This window comes from Pleurodeles waltl, chromosome 7 (genome assembly GCF_031143425.1).
Source record: "Pleurodeles waltl isolate 20211129_DDA chromosome 7, aPleWal1.hap1.20221129, whole genome shotgun sequence".
Classification (NCBI taxonomy): Eukaryota; Metazoa; Chordata; class Amphibia; order Caudata; family Salamandridae; genus Pleurodeles; species Pleurodeles waltl.
The window spans coordinates 1,494,531,962-1,494,547,850 of record NC_090446.1 but is presented as its reverse complement, the minus strand read 5'-3'; the positions used below and the strand labels follow the sequence as shown (position 1 = coordinate 1,494,547,850).

At 46.5% G+C, this 15,889-nt stretch overlaps 1 protein-coding gene across 1 annotated transcript in view; it reads left to right on the top strand.

The window, feature by feature from the left end:
* The window catches only part of LOC138247089 (GRIP and coiled-coil domain-containing protein-like), a 77,275-nt gene that overhangs the window by 60,293 nt on the left and 1,093 nt on the right, over window positions 1-15,889 (top strand). The window contains exons 4-5 of the mRNA XM_069201835.1: window positions 14,475-15,059; window positions 15,116-15,608. Coding sequence (XP_069057936.1) covers window positions 14,475-15,059; window positions 15,116-15,608 — 1,078 coding nt within the window. The remainder of the gene's footprint in view (window positions 1-14,474; window positions 15,060-15,115; window positions 15,609-15,889) is intronic.

Genomic DNA, 15,889 nt, shown 5'->3' with positions numbered 1-15,889 from the left:
CCATTTTCTTCCTTGCTTACAGATAGATCATTTATTGTAAGCAAGGTCTTTACAAAATCAGGGTGCTGAAGGCTTTGGCTTGCACATACATGGTATAATTGGGTCATAGACACAGACAACTGAAGACCAGGCAGCGTGCACAGGATTCCCACAGCATGGGGACAAAGAAAGTGCAAATGGAGTCCTACGCAGTACAACACAAAGGGATCCCACGCCGCCAGAGAACCACTCAGGAATCTGTGCATCACAGGAAGGAGTGCTGAGGGCCGGAGCTGTGCTGTGCACGAAGAACTTTGTGGAAGGTCACACACAAGCCTTGGCAACTGCAAATCACGCGGTGCACCAGGGTACTGTCTTGTGTGCTGAGGCAAGCTCTTACCTCCACCAAAGTTGGACATCTGGACCTTAGGACCGTCCGGAGAACTTCAGTCCACCACTTGTGTTGCTGGATCCATGCACTTTATCAGGAGAGGGGACCCACCCCATTGGTTTTCGCTGCAAAGGGGTGCCTGCTGAAGCAGGGAAGTGACTCCTTCACTTCAAGTGAGATTCCTTCGTTCTTCTGGTGCAGGCTGAAGACAGGCAGTCCTCAGAGGATGCTCGACCTGGAAAACAGTTGCAGTTGCTGGCAGGAGCTGAAGTGGCAGGAGCTGAAGATACAATGTTGCAAAAGTCATCTTCGCTTCTTTGTTGCAGTTTGTAGAGTTCCTGGAGGGTTCAGATGCAGTTTTGTTAGTAGAAGGTGAAGTAAAGGATGCAGGGTATTCCTGCTGGAGTCTTGCAATCCGAATCTGAGGAAACACCCAGAGGAGAGACCCTAAATAGCCCTGTGTGGCTAACTACACAGGTAAGCACCTATCAGGGGAGGGCTCCGACGTAACCTGCTGGCACTGGCCAGTCAGATGCTCCAAGAGTGCCCCACCACATTGGAATCCAAGATGGCAAAACCCAGGGACACTCTGGAGGAGCTCTGGGCACCACCCCTAGTGTGGTGATGGACAGGGGAGTGGTCACTCCGCTTTCCTTTGTCCAGTTTTGTGCCAGATCAGGGACTGGGGGTCCCTGAACTGGTGTAGACTGGAATATGCAAGGAGGGCACCATCTGTGCCCTTCAAATCATTTCCAGAGGCTCTGGGAGGCTACGGTCCCTTGCCTGTAACACCTATTTCCAAAGGGAGAGGGTGTCACACCCCTCTCCCAAAGGAAATGCTTTGTTTTGCATTCCTGGGCTTGAGCTGCTCAAGCCACAGGAGGGCAGAAACCTGTCTGTGAGGTGGCAGCAGCTGGGGCTGCCTGGAAAACCTCAGAAGGCTGGAATGGCAACCCCCAAGAGTGCATGGAATTGTAAAACCAATACTAGAATCAGAATTGTGGTGCAATTCCCAGGGGTTTGACACCTTACATGGCCTATTCACAGTTACCATTGGACAGCTGGACATAGGTATTGACCTATGTCCAGTGCACGCGTGAAATGGCGTACCACACTCACAAAGTCCGCGAAAATGGTCCTGGTCGACGTGGGGGCATCTCTGCTAGTGCAGGGGTGCCCTCACACACAGGTACTTTGCACCCAGCCTTCAGGGTTGGAAGGCCTGACATATAGGTGACTTATAAGTGACCTGGTGCAGTGTAAAGGGCTGTGAAATGGTGCATGCACCATTTCACTCAAGCTGCAATGGCAGTCCTGCAGAAGCCTTTGCATGGGCTCCCTATAGGTGGAAAAAGTAATGCTGCAGCCCAAAGGGATCCCCAATGCCCTGGATACCTAGATACTATGTACTAGGGACTTATAAGGGGACACCAGTATGCCAATTATGAATGGAATACTGTGTTAACAGTATCCAACAACCAAATTTAAAAGGGAGAGAGCATAAGCACTGGACTCCTGGCTAGCAGGATCCCAGTGACACAGTCAAACACACTGACAAATAGGCCACAAATGGGGGTAACCATGCTAGAAAGAGGCTACTTTCTCACAGAAATCATTAGAAATTCACTGAAAAAAAAAAACATTACAAGGCCGTTATAGTTAGGTTCAGATTGTACCCACACAAAACCATAGACATTCAGCAGTTATTGGCACGTGGAGCCAACAATAACTTATACCCCAGCAATGCACTGCTTATGATCTCACATATTAAATCACTCATGAAATGGTCAGTGAAATCACTGATGACATCTCAAGATAGGTATGGTAATAATATTTTACTCTATGTTAAAAAAAATATTAGAAATTCACTAAAAAAACAAAGGTAAATGTGACATTATAGTTAGGCAAGGTACTAAGATTTGGGCATGTATTAAACAAATCCTAGAAATTAACTGAAAACAAAAAGAGAGGTTAAAGGCATGTTTTAGTTAGGACTTGTTACAATATGAAAACTATTTTTTTAAACAAAAAAAATATTGAAATTCACTAGTTATGGTGTACTTAATTAATTATAACATGTGCCCCCATCATGCACTGCTTATGAACTTAAACAGTACATCACTCATGACATTTTAAATTACATTTAAATGACAAAATTGACGACATCACTGATGAACTCTCAAATTACATCACTGATGGCATCACTGATAGTAGTACGGTCACATTTAGCATATGATTGTCTATGTCTAGAGCCATAGCATGGAATAGAGCAAGCCCTGGACATAAGCATGATAGTGCATGTGCAAAGTGGAGCAGGGGTGCAGTGAATATTTTATGATCGGCCTCACTGTTTCATTATTGAAGAGGCGAGGCTGTGACTATTTTTCTTTTTTCCAGGACACCTAAGACCTTTCTTTTCCCCTTGCTTTACTGGCACAGAAGCCGACAGCTTCCTGCACCCTGCCCACCCCTGGCGAGCAGGGAGTACAGATGTGGTGTGCACCCCACTCCCCCTTCATGGGGTGCAGGAGTTACACTCCACAATGCCAAGGGTCTGTGGAAGCACCAGCCCCTTCCTTCGAGGTCCCAGGGATGGGGTCCAAGGACCCCACTAAACATGCGTCAGTCTCCATGGGGGAGATGAGGTCCGTCAGGGGTTCAAAGTATTTCAAATATAGGTCTCAAGTCTGCCCCCTCTACATTAATACCTATTGCATCTGCTCCCAGGGCAATGAGGGATTGTAAGAGCTTCCTCCAACTCAGGAGGGTGGACCTAATCACACCTCTTCTCCAAACATTCAAATCAAAGGACCATGCACTGAACCCCCGGGCCCTGACCCCACCCCAGCGCTAGGAGATTATATTTGAAAAGGACGGGAGCAACTTTTTTGTAAAATATTTTCTACACTGTGCTACCATGATACCGCAAAAGCTCTCTCTCTGTTTCTGTCTGTCTGTCTGTCTCTCTCTCTCTCTATATATATATATATATATATATATATATATATATATTTTTTTTTTTTCTGTAGTAAAAGCTTCTCATGTTCAATGAAAATTATCCAGAGCTACTAATATTATTAGAATTTTAATACTGACCACAAGAGACAAGTTTACATTTTTGATTTGAATATACACTTTTCAGTTTTTGTAGGCTAGGCTGCACATAGGAGAGCTACTTATGGGTAGAGTCTCCAATATATATATATATTGGTCCAAACAGTGTTCGTCCTACTAATGGCGTGTTCTGGCGCACTTCGTTTTCCGGCGGTGCTGGTTGTAGGAGGCTGGCCTGGCTTATAGTGGGTACCTTGTGGTACTTACACTTTGTGCTAGGTCCAGTTATCCCTTGTTAGTAGAATAGAGGTGTTCTAGCAGCGTAGGCTGATAGAGGTAGCTATAGCAGAGCAGCTTAGGCTGAACTAGGAGACATGCAAAGCTCCTACCATACCACTTATATCATATAGCACTATATCATAAGAAAACACAATACTCAGAGTTACTAACAATAAAGGTACTTTATTTTAGTGACAATATGCGAAAAGTATCTCAGAGGATATATTCCCTTAGGAGGTAAGTACTTTACACAAAATATATGCACACAAACCAAAATCAGGTAAGTAATAGTTAGAAAAGTAGTGCAAACAATGTAGAATCACAATAGAATGCAATAAGGAGAAATAGGCCTGGGGCAACACAAACCATATACTCCAAAAGTGGAATGCGAACCACGAATGGACCCCAGGCCTAGTGTAGTGTGTAGAGGGTCGCTGGGAGTGTAAGAAAACACTGAGGCCCATATTTATACTTTTTTGCGCCGCATTTGCCTCATTTTTTTACGCAAAAGCAGCGCTAACTTACAAAATACAATTGTATTTTGTAAGTTAGCGCTGATTTCCCATCAAAAAATGACGCAACCGCTGCGCTAAAATATAATATAAATATGGGCCTAAGGGTGTCCAAGATACCCCACCCCTAGACCCTGAAAAGTAGGAGTAAAGTTACCCTACTACCCCAGAAAGACAGTAAAGTCGAGATAGGGCATTCTGCAAGGACAACAACTGATTGCAAAACACTGAAGACGGATTCCTGGACCTGAGGACCTGCAAAGGAAGGGGACCAAGTCCATGTTTCCAGGGGGGGGGGCAGGAACCCACTAAACCCCGGATGAAGGTGCAAAAGGGCTGCCTCTGGGTGGAAGAAGCCAAAGATTCTGCAACAATGGAAGGTGCCAGGAACTTCTCCTTTGGTCAGAAGATGTCCCACGGAGTGCTGGAGGATGCAGAGTTCTTTGCACGTAGAAAGACCGCAAACAAGCCTTGCTAGCTGCAAGAGTTGCAGTTGAGGATTTTGGGTGCTGCTGGGGCCCAGGAAGGACCAGGAGGTCGCCCTTTGGAGGAGGAGACAGAGGGGGCGCTCAGCAACACAGAGAGCCCACGCAGAAGCAGGCAGCACCCACAGAAGTACTTGAACAGGCACTTAGAAGATCTGAGGACAGCGGTCGACTCAGAGTCGCAAAAAAGGGTCCCACAACGTCAGAGTCCAACTCAGCGAGTTGGGCAATGCAGGACGGAGTGCTGGGGACCTGGGCTAGGCTGTGTATGAAGGAAGTCTTGCAAAATTGCACAGAAGCCCGAGCAGCTGCAGTTCACGCAGTACACAGGATTACTGTCTTGCGTGGGGGGGGCAAGGACTTACCTCCACCAAATTTGGACAGAAGGGCCACTGGACTGTCGAAGACACTTGGACCTAGCTCCTGTGTTCCAGGAACCATGCTCGTCAGGATGAGAGGGGTCCCAGAGGACCGGTGATGCAGAAGTTTGGTGCCTGCGTGGGCAGGGGGAAGATTCCGTCGGCCCACATGAGATTTCTTCTTGGCTTCCAGTGCAGGGTGAAGGCAGACAGCCCTCAGAGCATGCACCACCAGGAAACAGTTGAGAAAGCCGGCAGGATGAGGCGGTACAATGTTGCTGGTATTCTTCTTGCTACTTTGTCGCAGTTATGCAGGCGTCCTGGAGCAGTCAGCAGTCGATCCTTGGCAGAAGAGGGAAGTGTAGAGGAACTCTGGTGAGCTCTTGCATTCATTATCTGGTGAGATGCCCACAGGATAGACCCTAAGTAGCCCACAGAGGAGGATTGGCTGCTGAGAAAGGTAAGCACCTATCAGGAGGGGTCTCTGACGTCACCTGCTGGCACTGGCCACTCAGTGCTGTCCATTGTGCCCTCACACCTCTGCATCCAAGATGGCAGAGGTCTGGGACACACTGGAGGAGCTCTGGGCACCTCCCCTGGGAGGTGCTGGTCAGGGGAGTGGTCACTCCCCTTTTCTTTGTCCAGTTTCACACCAGAGCAGGGCTGGGGGATCCCTGAACCAGTGTAGACTGGCTTATGCAGAGAAGACACCATCTGTGCCCTTCAAAGCATTTCCAGAGGCCATGAGAGGCTACTCCTCCCAGGCCCTTCACACCTATTTCCAAAGGGAGAGGGTGTAACACCATCCCTCAGAGGAAATCCTTTGTTCTTCCTTCCTGGGACCAGGATTCCCAGGCCCCAGGGGGGCAGAAACCTGTCTGAGGGGTTGGCAGCAGCAGTAGCTGCAGTGGAGACCCCGGAAAGTTAGTTTGGCAGTACCCTGGCTCTGTGCTGCAGACCCGGGGATGCATGGAATTGTCCTCCTAATACCAGAATGGTATTGGGGTGACAATTCCATGATCCTAGACATGTTACATGGCCATGTGCGGAGTTACCATTGTAACGCTAGATATAGGTATTGACCAATATGTAGTGCACGCGTGTAATGGTGTTCCCGCACTCACAAAGTCCGGGGAATTTGCCCTGCACAATGTGGGGGCACCTTGGCTAGTGCCAGGGTGCCCACACACTAAGTAACTTTGCACCTAACCTTCATCAAGTGAGGGTTAGAGGTATAGGTGACTTATAAGTTACTTATGTGCAGTGTAAAATGGCTGTGAAAAACGTGGACGTTATTTCACTGAGGCTGCAGTGGCAGTCCTGTGTAAGAATTGTCTGAGCTCCCTATGGTTGGTAAAAGAAATGCTGCAGCCCATAGGGATCTCCTGGAACCCCAATACCCTGGGTACCTTGGTACCATATACAAGGGAATTATAAGGGTGTTCCAGTGTGCCAATGGGAATTGGTATAATTAGTCACTAGCCTGCAGTGACAATTTTAAAAGCAGAGAGAGCATAAACACTGAGGTTCTGGTTAGCAGAGCCTCAGTGATACAGTTAGGCACCACACAGGGAACACATACAGGGCATACTTTATGAGCACTGGGGTCCTAACTAGCAGGATTCCAGTGACACATAGGAAAAAACAAACATACATACAGTAAAAATGGGGGTAACATGCCAGGCAAGATGGTACTTTCCTACACTGGTTTAACGGTAGGACATCCGTTACGAAATATAAACAAATTCCTTAGTTTGACGAAAGGAAAGACCGCACTCCAAAGGTCTTCATTTTCATGAAAATGAAGACCTTTGGGTTGCGGTCTTTCCTTTCATCAAACTAAGGAATTTGTTTATAAGGGCCCCACACATCAATTTTATGTGCAGGCCCGGGGAGGTTGCAGTACCCGGGCTGCGCCGGGGGGGCCGTATGCACCCCTGCATTAATAGAAAATGTTAGGCCCTGGGGAGGTGGCGGTCCCCAGGGCTGAGTGGGGGCCGCACAGGCCCCCAGTGTTAATTTAGGGTGACTTGCCGCAGGGTGGCGGATGTATCTGTGCCCTGGGGCTTGGGCATGGGCATGGCCAGCTGGCCAGCCCTCATACATATTTTTAAGTGCCTCAGTGTTGAAAAGTCATCCTTTTGCCCTGTTCACACCCATTTTTTTTTGTTGCTGACTGGTGCTAATGGTAAATGACTGTGCCCTGGGCTCTATTAGCCAGACCCAGGCCAGTGCTATGTTAAAACACACACATGTAGTAGAGTACACTAGGTATTAGAGTACCCTTCCGATTGGCCTGACAAACCCTGTAAGGCCCTAGTGTATAGGCAAGGGAGTATCATCTACCTATAAGCCCCTAGTTATAATAGGGCATGGAAATTACATGTCCAGCAGAATTTCTGCACTTGGATTTGTGCACTGCTGTGTGCTTTCTTCCCTTTTAAACGCAGACCTGCCTTGCTGCCTGCTTTAAATTTAAATTCATACCATTTGCATGATAGCCCTATAAGTCGCTAGTAAACAATATAGCAAGGGGGTGCCAACTACCTGTAAGACCCTAGTACATATTGGGGCATGTAAGGACAGGTCCAACAGAATTGCTGCCCCTTGCATGAGGGCACTGTTGGAGGTTTTCTGTCATTTTTAAATGCAGCCTGACTCTGCAGACTGCATTAAAATGGAAATGATGTTCCAATTCAACTTTGGTGCTATGGGCACTGCACTTTAAATGTGATGATCTACCTTATTTTTACACATTAGGTACCCCCAGGGTCTCCCCTAGGTGCCCCAGGGTGGGGAACATGTAACTATAAGCAGGGACCTTATAAAAGATTTTTTATAAACCCTGGTGAGGAACAAACTGTTCAATGTATTTTCCCCCATTGAAGATACTGGGCTCCATAGGCTATCATTGCAATATTGTATTTTATTGTCAATATAGTAAGGAACGGAATAGAGAAGTCATTCAATGACTTAAAATATTTATTTTGACAAATCCAGCAATTTGTGATTGGTGAATTTATCATAAGTTGTATAGAAAAGAAGTTGTAAGACTTTAATTTCTTTAAACCAAAATCCAGCCTTCTGAAGGTCCCCTATGATTCATCAGTGCTAACAGGATTAGCAGAGCTGCTTTGATTAGGTGATAATTGGTGTTCAGGCTATTTGGTGAAGGGTAGTTGTGTAGCTACACAGGAATGCCAGATCAGGGGGGAGGTCAATAAAACATCAAGCCTGAAAGGAGAGCAGGACAGGCAGAGAATGCCAGATCACCTGCTGGGCCCCTCAACCAGATACCAGGCATAAGGAAGGAATTTGCAGATGTTAGGAGGAGGAGATCTATGAAAATGAGACATTCTGGGGGTTGGTTTAGTCAGCTCTGACTGCTCTGCTGAAATTTTAGCCATCATGGATTTTGGAAGAATGGTGCTTTCAGGGACAGGAATTTGCCACACTTTGGAGGAAGTGGTCATGCATCTTGGTGTCACCCTGCATTCTATTGGTCAGTGGTGTCCCCCTTCCTGATGCCCAGGAGCTGGGAATATATATGTGAGAGGTGCATAGCCTCTCAGATCTGCTGCCTGAAACTACAAGAGGAAGAAGGCCTCCCTGCTGGAATCTGGATCTGCACCCTTGGCCTGCACTTCTAAGTGAACTGCGCCTGCTGCACAATCTGGTACTACATCCCTGGGGACGGTGCCTTGCTTCAAGAAGGATTCAGGAGTGGACACTCTGCAGCTACAGGCTACCAGAGCTTCACCTACATCATGGCTAGCAAGAATTCCCAGCCTGGAGTGCATCCTGTGGACTTTTAAGGATTTGGCTAGGTGCATTGTGAGAATTGTGGTCCAACTTTCCCAGGACCATCCAGGAGATTTCAGACCCTTGGATTTCTGTTTTGGACCCTTTGTACCTGCAAGGAGGACTTCAGGAAACAGCTCCTGAAGTTTGGAGATGTTTGGAGACATTTGATAAAGTTAGCGCTTTGTGTTTCCAAGCACTAGAAAGTGTTTATTCTTTAAAAATTCATATCTCCGGTTCCCTATATTGATTTTTTGTTGTTTTGGTGTCTATTTACTCACACAAATCTAACCTATTTTTATAGATTGGTGTGGGATTTGTATTATGTGTTTTATCTCACTTATTTACTGTATTGGTGTTTTTGAATAATTTACACTCTTGTCTCATAAATTAGGCCTGCCTGCTCGGTTACAGCTACCAAGGGTTGAGCAAGGGGATAATTTACTGAGACCTTTACTGAACCTATATTTGGTTAGTGGCCTTATTACCAATAACTCTTTTTCCAACACCGAGTGAGGTGGGGGTCCCCGAGGTTGGGGGGGGGACTGTGCTGGACCCCCTCCTACATTTATTTATAAAGGGGAGTGGCAGTCCCCTGGCCTTTCATAAGCCCTAGGTGAGGGGCCCTGTGCACTCCCCTCCTATTTCTATGGTATGCCCCGGGACCTTGAAAAAAAGCAAGTGCGGGTGACCGCACATTTTTGAAAAAAAAAAATCATGGTGAAATTTGCGGATTTGCTGTGGTTTTAAGCCTTAGGGGGCTCTTGCATCAAGGCTAGAGGGGTAGGGTTACAGTACCCCATTCCCTTTTTTTAAGAATGAGTAGATAGATGAATGGATAGATAGATAGATAGATAGATAGATAGATAGATAGATAGATAGATAGATAGATAGATAGATAGATAGATAGATAGATAGATAGATAGATAGATAGACAGATAGATATCTTACTGGCGGTCGCCATTAATAAATCTTAACAAAATTTTCCAAAGAAAAGTGTGCCGGAAAATCTTGTTGTGCATGGGAAGTTTCAGGGTGATCCGTCAAGCGGGGCTGAAAAAAAAAGGGGTAAAAAAAACCTCATTTCCCATTTTAATTCCCATAGTGATTTTTTTTTAAAATCATGGTGCGATTTGCGGATTTGCTGTGATTTTAAGCCTTGGGAGGCTCTTGCATCAGGGCTAGAGGGGTAGGGAAACAGTACAAGCGGGGCTAAAAAAAAAAGGGGGTCAAAAAAAGGCATTTCCCATTTTAATTCCCATAGTGATTTTGAACATGACTACCCCCCGAACTGCTGGATGGAATTACACTAAATTTGACAGAAAATGAGCTTTTGCACCAGAAAGAAACCTTTTAGTTATTTGGTGCAAATCAGTTCAGCACTTTTTGAAATATTAAAAGAAAACCAAATTTGTATATCTGGAGGCGCAAAGGCTTTGTGAATACTCCTGATCTCTGCAGAGATCTGATTGGCTGCCAACACTTCAAACCAGGAAGTGTTGGCAGCCATCTTGGGACTCTGCTTCAGCTGAGTCCCACAAAAAAGTTAAAAAAAACACAGAAGGGCCAGGATAGAGTCACCCTAACCTCTTAGCTGTGGTGCTGGGGTTCCAGAGGGACCTCCCCAGGGCTTAAAAGCATCTCCTATCTCCCATGCTTGTTTATTAACAAGGACCCGGTGGGCCGAGTCCCGGGGGCATTGTTATTTTTAAATGGGGGTCCTCCTGGCCGTTTCTTAGCCCCAGGGAAATGGAGACTTGCCAAGTTTTCTACACGTCAGAGCGCTTTTGCCGGACTTCCTTTAGAGTGGAAAACACTCGTCCAGGTGGACTGGGGGGTTGCAGGTCGCGGCAAAAGCGGCCAAAATGTCTTCCTCTGAGTTTGACACCATCTGCATCCTTCCTTGTTCCCTTTTTCCGCCCAAATTGACTGACGTGTTTAATTGATTTTCTTTGATAATGCATTTTTGCTTTATGAAATTGTATACCTGTAATACTGAAATCTTCGTGGGTTGCCAGCACTTAAAATTAGAGTAGATTAGGGCACCTTTATCCAGTGAGCTCGAGGGAGGCCATGATGCACAGACCAGAATGCTTTTGTAATGGGTAATTGTGCACCAAAAAAATGTAAAAACCCCAGTACACCACTTCATGCTTTTATCCCGTTAACGTTAGTTGAAGACTGCTTTAAACTCTAAAGCCCGGGGCAGCTTTTTAAATTCGAGCTTCTAGGAGTGACTTGGAATTCCTGCTTTATACTTGATATGTCAAGGTCCGCCCCTTTGTCTAAAGAATCGGTGTCGTAACAAAGGCCCCCGCAGCCCCCGCGGTGTTCGGTGTTGGTATATATGTGTTTTTTGTGGGGGGGGGGGGGGGGGGGGGTCTCACAGTACACTGTGCAAGGGCGGCAGGCTCGTGACTGGGTCCAGAGGGCCACCTCCAGGGACTTCGCGGGGGGGGGACTTCAAGTTTGGTTACGTTGTAAGGAATGAACATTTGCAGGATGGGAACCTTCTTGGTGACCCCCCCCTACACCCGGCCCTCCCCTGCTTCTGACCGGCCATGCTTTACCCTCCCCTCCCCCCCCCCCCCACCCCGCCAATAACCCCCTCCCCCGCCCCTGTGAAATCTGCACATCCAATCCAGTGTTGATTCTAACTGGAGATTGACGAATATGATTGTTGGAATCCACGGCTGAATGCATTCCTCCTTTTATCCTGTTAGGGTTTGGAGATGAGCCATCTTTCATCCTATATCAATTTCAGAACCCCCTCCCCCATTCCTGATGAGAAGAGCTCTACACTCCAAGTGAAACAACCCGGATTTCAGGGCGTCTGTCACATCCAGGAGTCTGAAGCCATCAGCCTCTTAAAGAGGTTTACCCACACCCTCCCTGACACTTTGCAGGAAAACAGATAATTAGAATGACTTACTACGCTGACACAAAATCCTTCATTATTTTCATTGGTCTTTATATAGCGCACAGCTGGTTATTAATGGACCCTATAGCGCCTTTTCCTTTCCCAACAGATGACCAAGTGGGAAGTGGGTGTGCGGTTGGAAGATGCGCAGGGCGGAGTGGCATCTGGTTCACATGTGACTTGTCTCTGTCTGCAGTAGGCCCGAGCAATTACCGGTGGCTGCCATTCATTCAATCATTCAACGCGTCACTTTTTTTTTTTATTTGGTGTTGGTTCCATATTGGGATAGTTAGGTGGGAGGGAGAGGCATGTTTTGCTGTTCGCACATTCCTGTAAACCTGTGTATGGCTTTATTTGGAGTATGTCAGATGGGGTATCTGCCCCAAACGTGGCTGATATCCCGTATGACGTATGACAAGTACGTCATCGCCTTTGGTGCTTGTAACACTGCGGAAGGATACCCTCCATGTTTTGATGGAGTATACTGTTTGCCAAACTCTCAATAAAGCCCTTAGCCTTGAGATATATGGTAATTACTCGCAAGTGGTGTGACTGCACTCTTGTCTGTCAGACGTACACCAGCGTGCACACACTTCTTAATCTGTGTTCTATTCTGTGTCACAGGAATGTTTAGAGATACATTTTTAGGGTAATTTATGTCCTGTTACAGGGTACATACAGAATGTATTAGTATTAGGTGCGATGGGAAATATTTGTATTTCAGCATTATTTTTGGACACTGGCTTGGGAACAAGACTGAATAGAGATGTTTTTGTGCTCCTCGGTGCTGTCTGTGCACGAATGTTACTGGGGGATGCGTAAGGGCCTTGTGCAGATGCTGGGGTGGGAATGTCGCTGCCTGGCTGATGGAGCGCGCACCCCTGCCCTTTCACCGGAAGTCCCTGTGGATCTCTGATTGTTCACCTCAGCGCACATGGCAGGCAGGCGTGTAAACTGTAGTCTGGTAGCAAAATAGATGGGGACCCGGGGGGGGGGGGGGGGGCTCACAGGACGGAGAAGCACTGACAGGTTGTGGTAGAAGGAGCAGGAATCAGTTTTTGGAACTCCTTTGTGGGAGAGCCTAACAAGAAGGAAGATGGCGGGGGGGGCGCCAGACGGATGTGGTTTGGAACATTCTTCCCCAGAGGTGTGAAACAGACCGCTGTGGAACCAGAGATCACTCAAACCAGTAGCTCTCTAGAACTCGCATTTTTCCCTGCCCGCCACGGTACTGGGTGGAGTCCCCTAAGAGTGGACCCGTGGTAAGCTACTTTACACCTAGTGGGAGACACATAGCACTGTGATCAGGATATTTTGTGGGCTACAGGCGTGGCATACTGAACTGCCAGTCAAATCATGGAAAGAACTACAGAATCCTAAACTCTCCTGTATGACAGCCAACTTCTGCACAGCGCCCGTGCAAATACCCAAGGGTGCTGCGAAGAGGTTTACACCCCAGGAATGATCCCCTCTTCTGTCACTCTCACGACTCCACTCCACACCTCCCAGTGCGTCAGAGAAAACTGCACTCGTGCCTGACGTGGCACTGGGTAAATGTGTCAGCTGGATGTAAACTGGACTCCACTTTTCCTCACACAGGGAATTACCACCAGGGTTTAAAGGATGGCCATACGTTTCTGTGCCAACGAAGTCATAATCTGCTCAAGTAGGCACAATTTTCCTTTGCACACAATGGGCCTCATTACGACCCTGACGGCCAGCGATAAGCTGGCAGTAACACCGCCAACAGGCTGGCGGTGTTCCGCCAGCTATTATGACCGTGGTGCAATAGCCACGGCCATACCGCCGGCCCCTCCATTATACGGCCAGGCTTCTGCCTGGCAGTCATAATCCCCAGGGCAGCGGTGCAAGCACCACTACCCTGGGGATTATGAGTCCCCGACCACCAGCCTGGCCATGGCGCTAAACACCGCCATGGAGAGGCTAGTGGTAAGGGGGACTCGGGGTGCCCTTGGGGGCCCCTGCACTGCCCATGCATTTGGCATGGGCAGTGCAGGGGCCCCCAGGCACAGCCCCATCACGCATTTCACTGCTCGAATTTCGGGCAGTGAAATGTGCGACGGGTGCTACTGCACCCATTGAACATCAGCATTGCCGCCGGCTCTATTACGAGCCGGCTGCAATGTTGATGTGACTTTTCCGCTGGCACTGTTACTGTCCGCTGGCCCAGCTGAAAAGTCGAAATAGGGAGCCAGAAATACCGCCAGCACTGGCGGTATACTGGTGCCCGCAGCTTCGCCGGTCTTTACTAAAGACCGCCGAAGTTGTAATGAGGGCCAATATATCCATAAACTAAGACGTAGAAGTTAAACAGGCATGACTGCCTTTGAGTCCTGCACAATTGTATTTGTGCAGCGGCATTTTTGCTCCTAGTAACCCTGAACGGATCTTAGTGAGTGTAAACTGATGTTCCAGAAATCACCAATACTCTAAAACTGCTTCAAAGCACTGCAGTGAAGAAGAGAGGGAAAGAAGGAACCCGAAGGAGGAGAGTGATCAGAAGAGGGGAGGAGGGTGCAGGAGATGAGGCTGAAATTAGCATTTAAAGCATGATAGTGCATTCCCAGCCCTTCACATGAGGAAAGGACTCATGGGATAAAGCGTTGGCATTGGTTTCCCATAATCCTCTTGGCCACCCCTGCACCAAGGCTCTGCACAGCTTTTCTCATAAAGCGAAGAATTGATACTCATGATAAGAGTGCAACAAGCAATGAATACAAGAAAATCAAGAGTGCAACAAGCAATGACTACAAGAAAATCAAGAGTGCAACAAGCGATGATTACAAGAAAATCAAGAGTGCAACAAGCAATGATTACAAGAAAAGCAAGAGTGCAACAAGCAATGACTACAAGAAAATCAAGAGTGCAACAAGCGATGATTACAAGAAAATCAAGAGTGCAACAAGCAATGATTACAAGAAAATCAAGAGTGCAATAAGCGATGATCACAAGAAAATCAAGAGTGCAACAAACGACTACAAGAAAATTAAGATTGCAACAAGCGATGATTATCAGAAAAGAAAGAGCGTAACAAGCAATGATTACAAGAAAATCAAGAGTGCATCAAGCAATGACTACAAGGAAAGCAAGAGCGTAACAAGCAATGAATACAAGAAAATCAAGAGTGCAACAATCAATGATTACAAGCAAATCAAGAGTGCAACAAGCGATGACAACAAGAAAAGCAAAAGCGTAACAAGCGATGACTACAAGAAAATCAAGATTGCAACAAGCAATGACTACAAGAAAAGCAAGAGTGTAACAAGCGATGATTACAAGAGAAAATCAAGAGTGCAACAAGCGATGATTACAAGAAAAGCAAGAGTGCAACAAGCAATGATTACAAGAAAATCAAGAGTGCAATAAGCGATGATCACAAGAAAATCAAGAGTGCAACAAACGACTATAAGAAAATTAAGATTGCAACAAGCGATGATTATCAGAAAAGAAAAAGCGTAACAAGCAATGATTACAAGAAAATCAAGAGTGCATCAAGCAATGACTACAAGGAAAGCAAGAGCGTAACAAGCAATGAATACAAGAAAATCAAGAGTGCAACAATCGATGATTACAAGCAAATCAAGAGTGCAACAAGCGATTACAACAAGAAAAGCAAAAGCGTAACAAGCGATGACTACAAGAAAATCAAGATTGCAACAAGCAATGACTTCAAGAAAAGCAAGAGTGCAACAAGCAATGACAACAAGAAAAGCAAGAGTGTAACAAGCGATGATTACAAGAGAAAATCAAGAGTGCAACAAGCGATGATTACAAGAAAAGCAAGAGTGCAACAAGCAATGACTACAAGTAAAGCAAGAGTGCAACAAGCAATGAATACAAGAAAATCAAGAGTGCAACATGCAATAAGTATAAGAAAAGCAAGAGTGCAAAAAGCGATGAATACAAGACAAGCATGAGTGCAGCAAGTGATGAACAAAAGAAATGTAAGAATGCAAGACATTAATACAAGAAAAGCAAGAGTGCAACAAGTGATTAATACAAGACTGTATACTGGTGCCCGCAGCTTCGCCGGTCTTTACTAAAGACCGCCGAAGTTGTAATGAGGGCCAATATATCCATAAACTAAG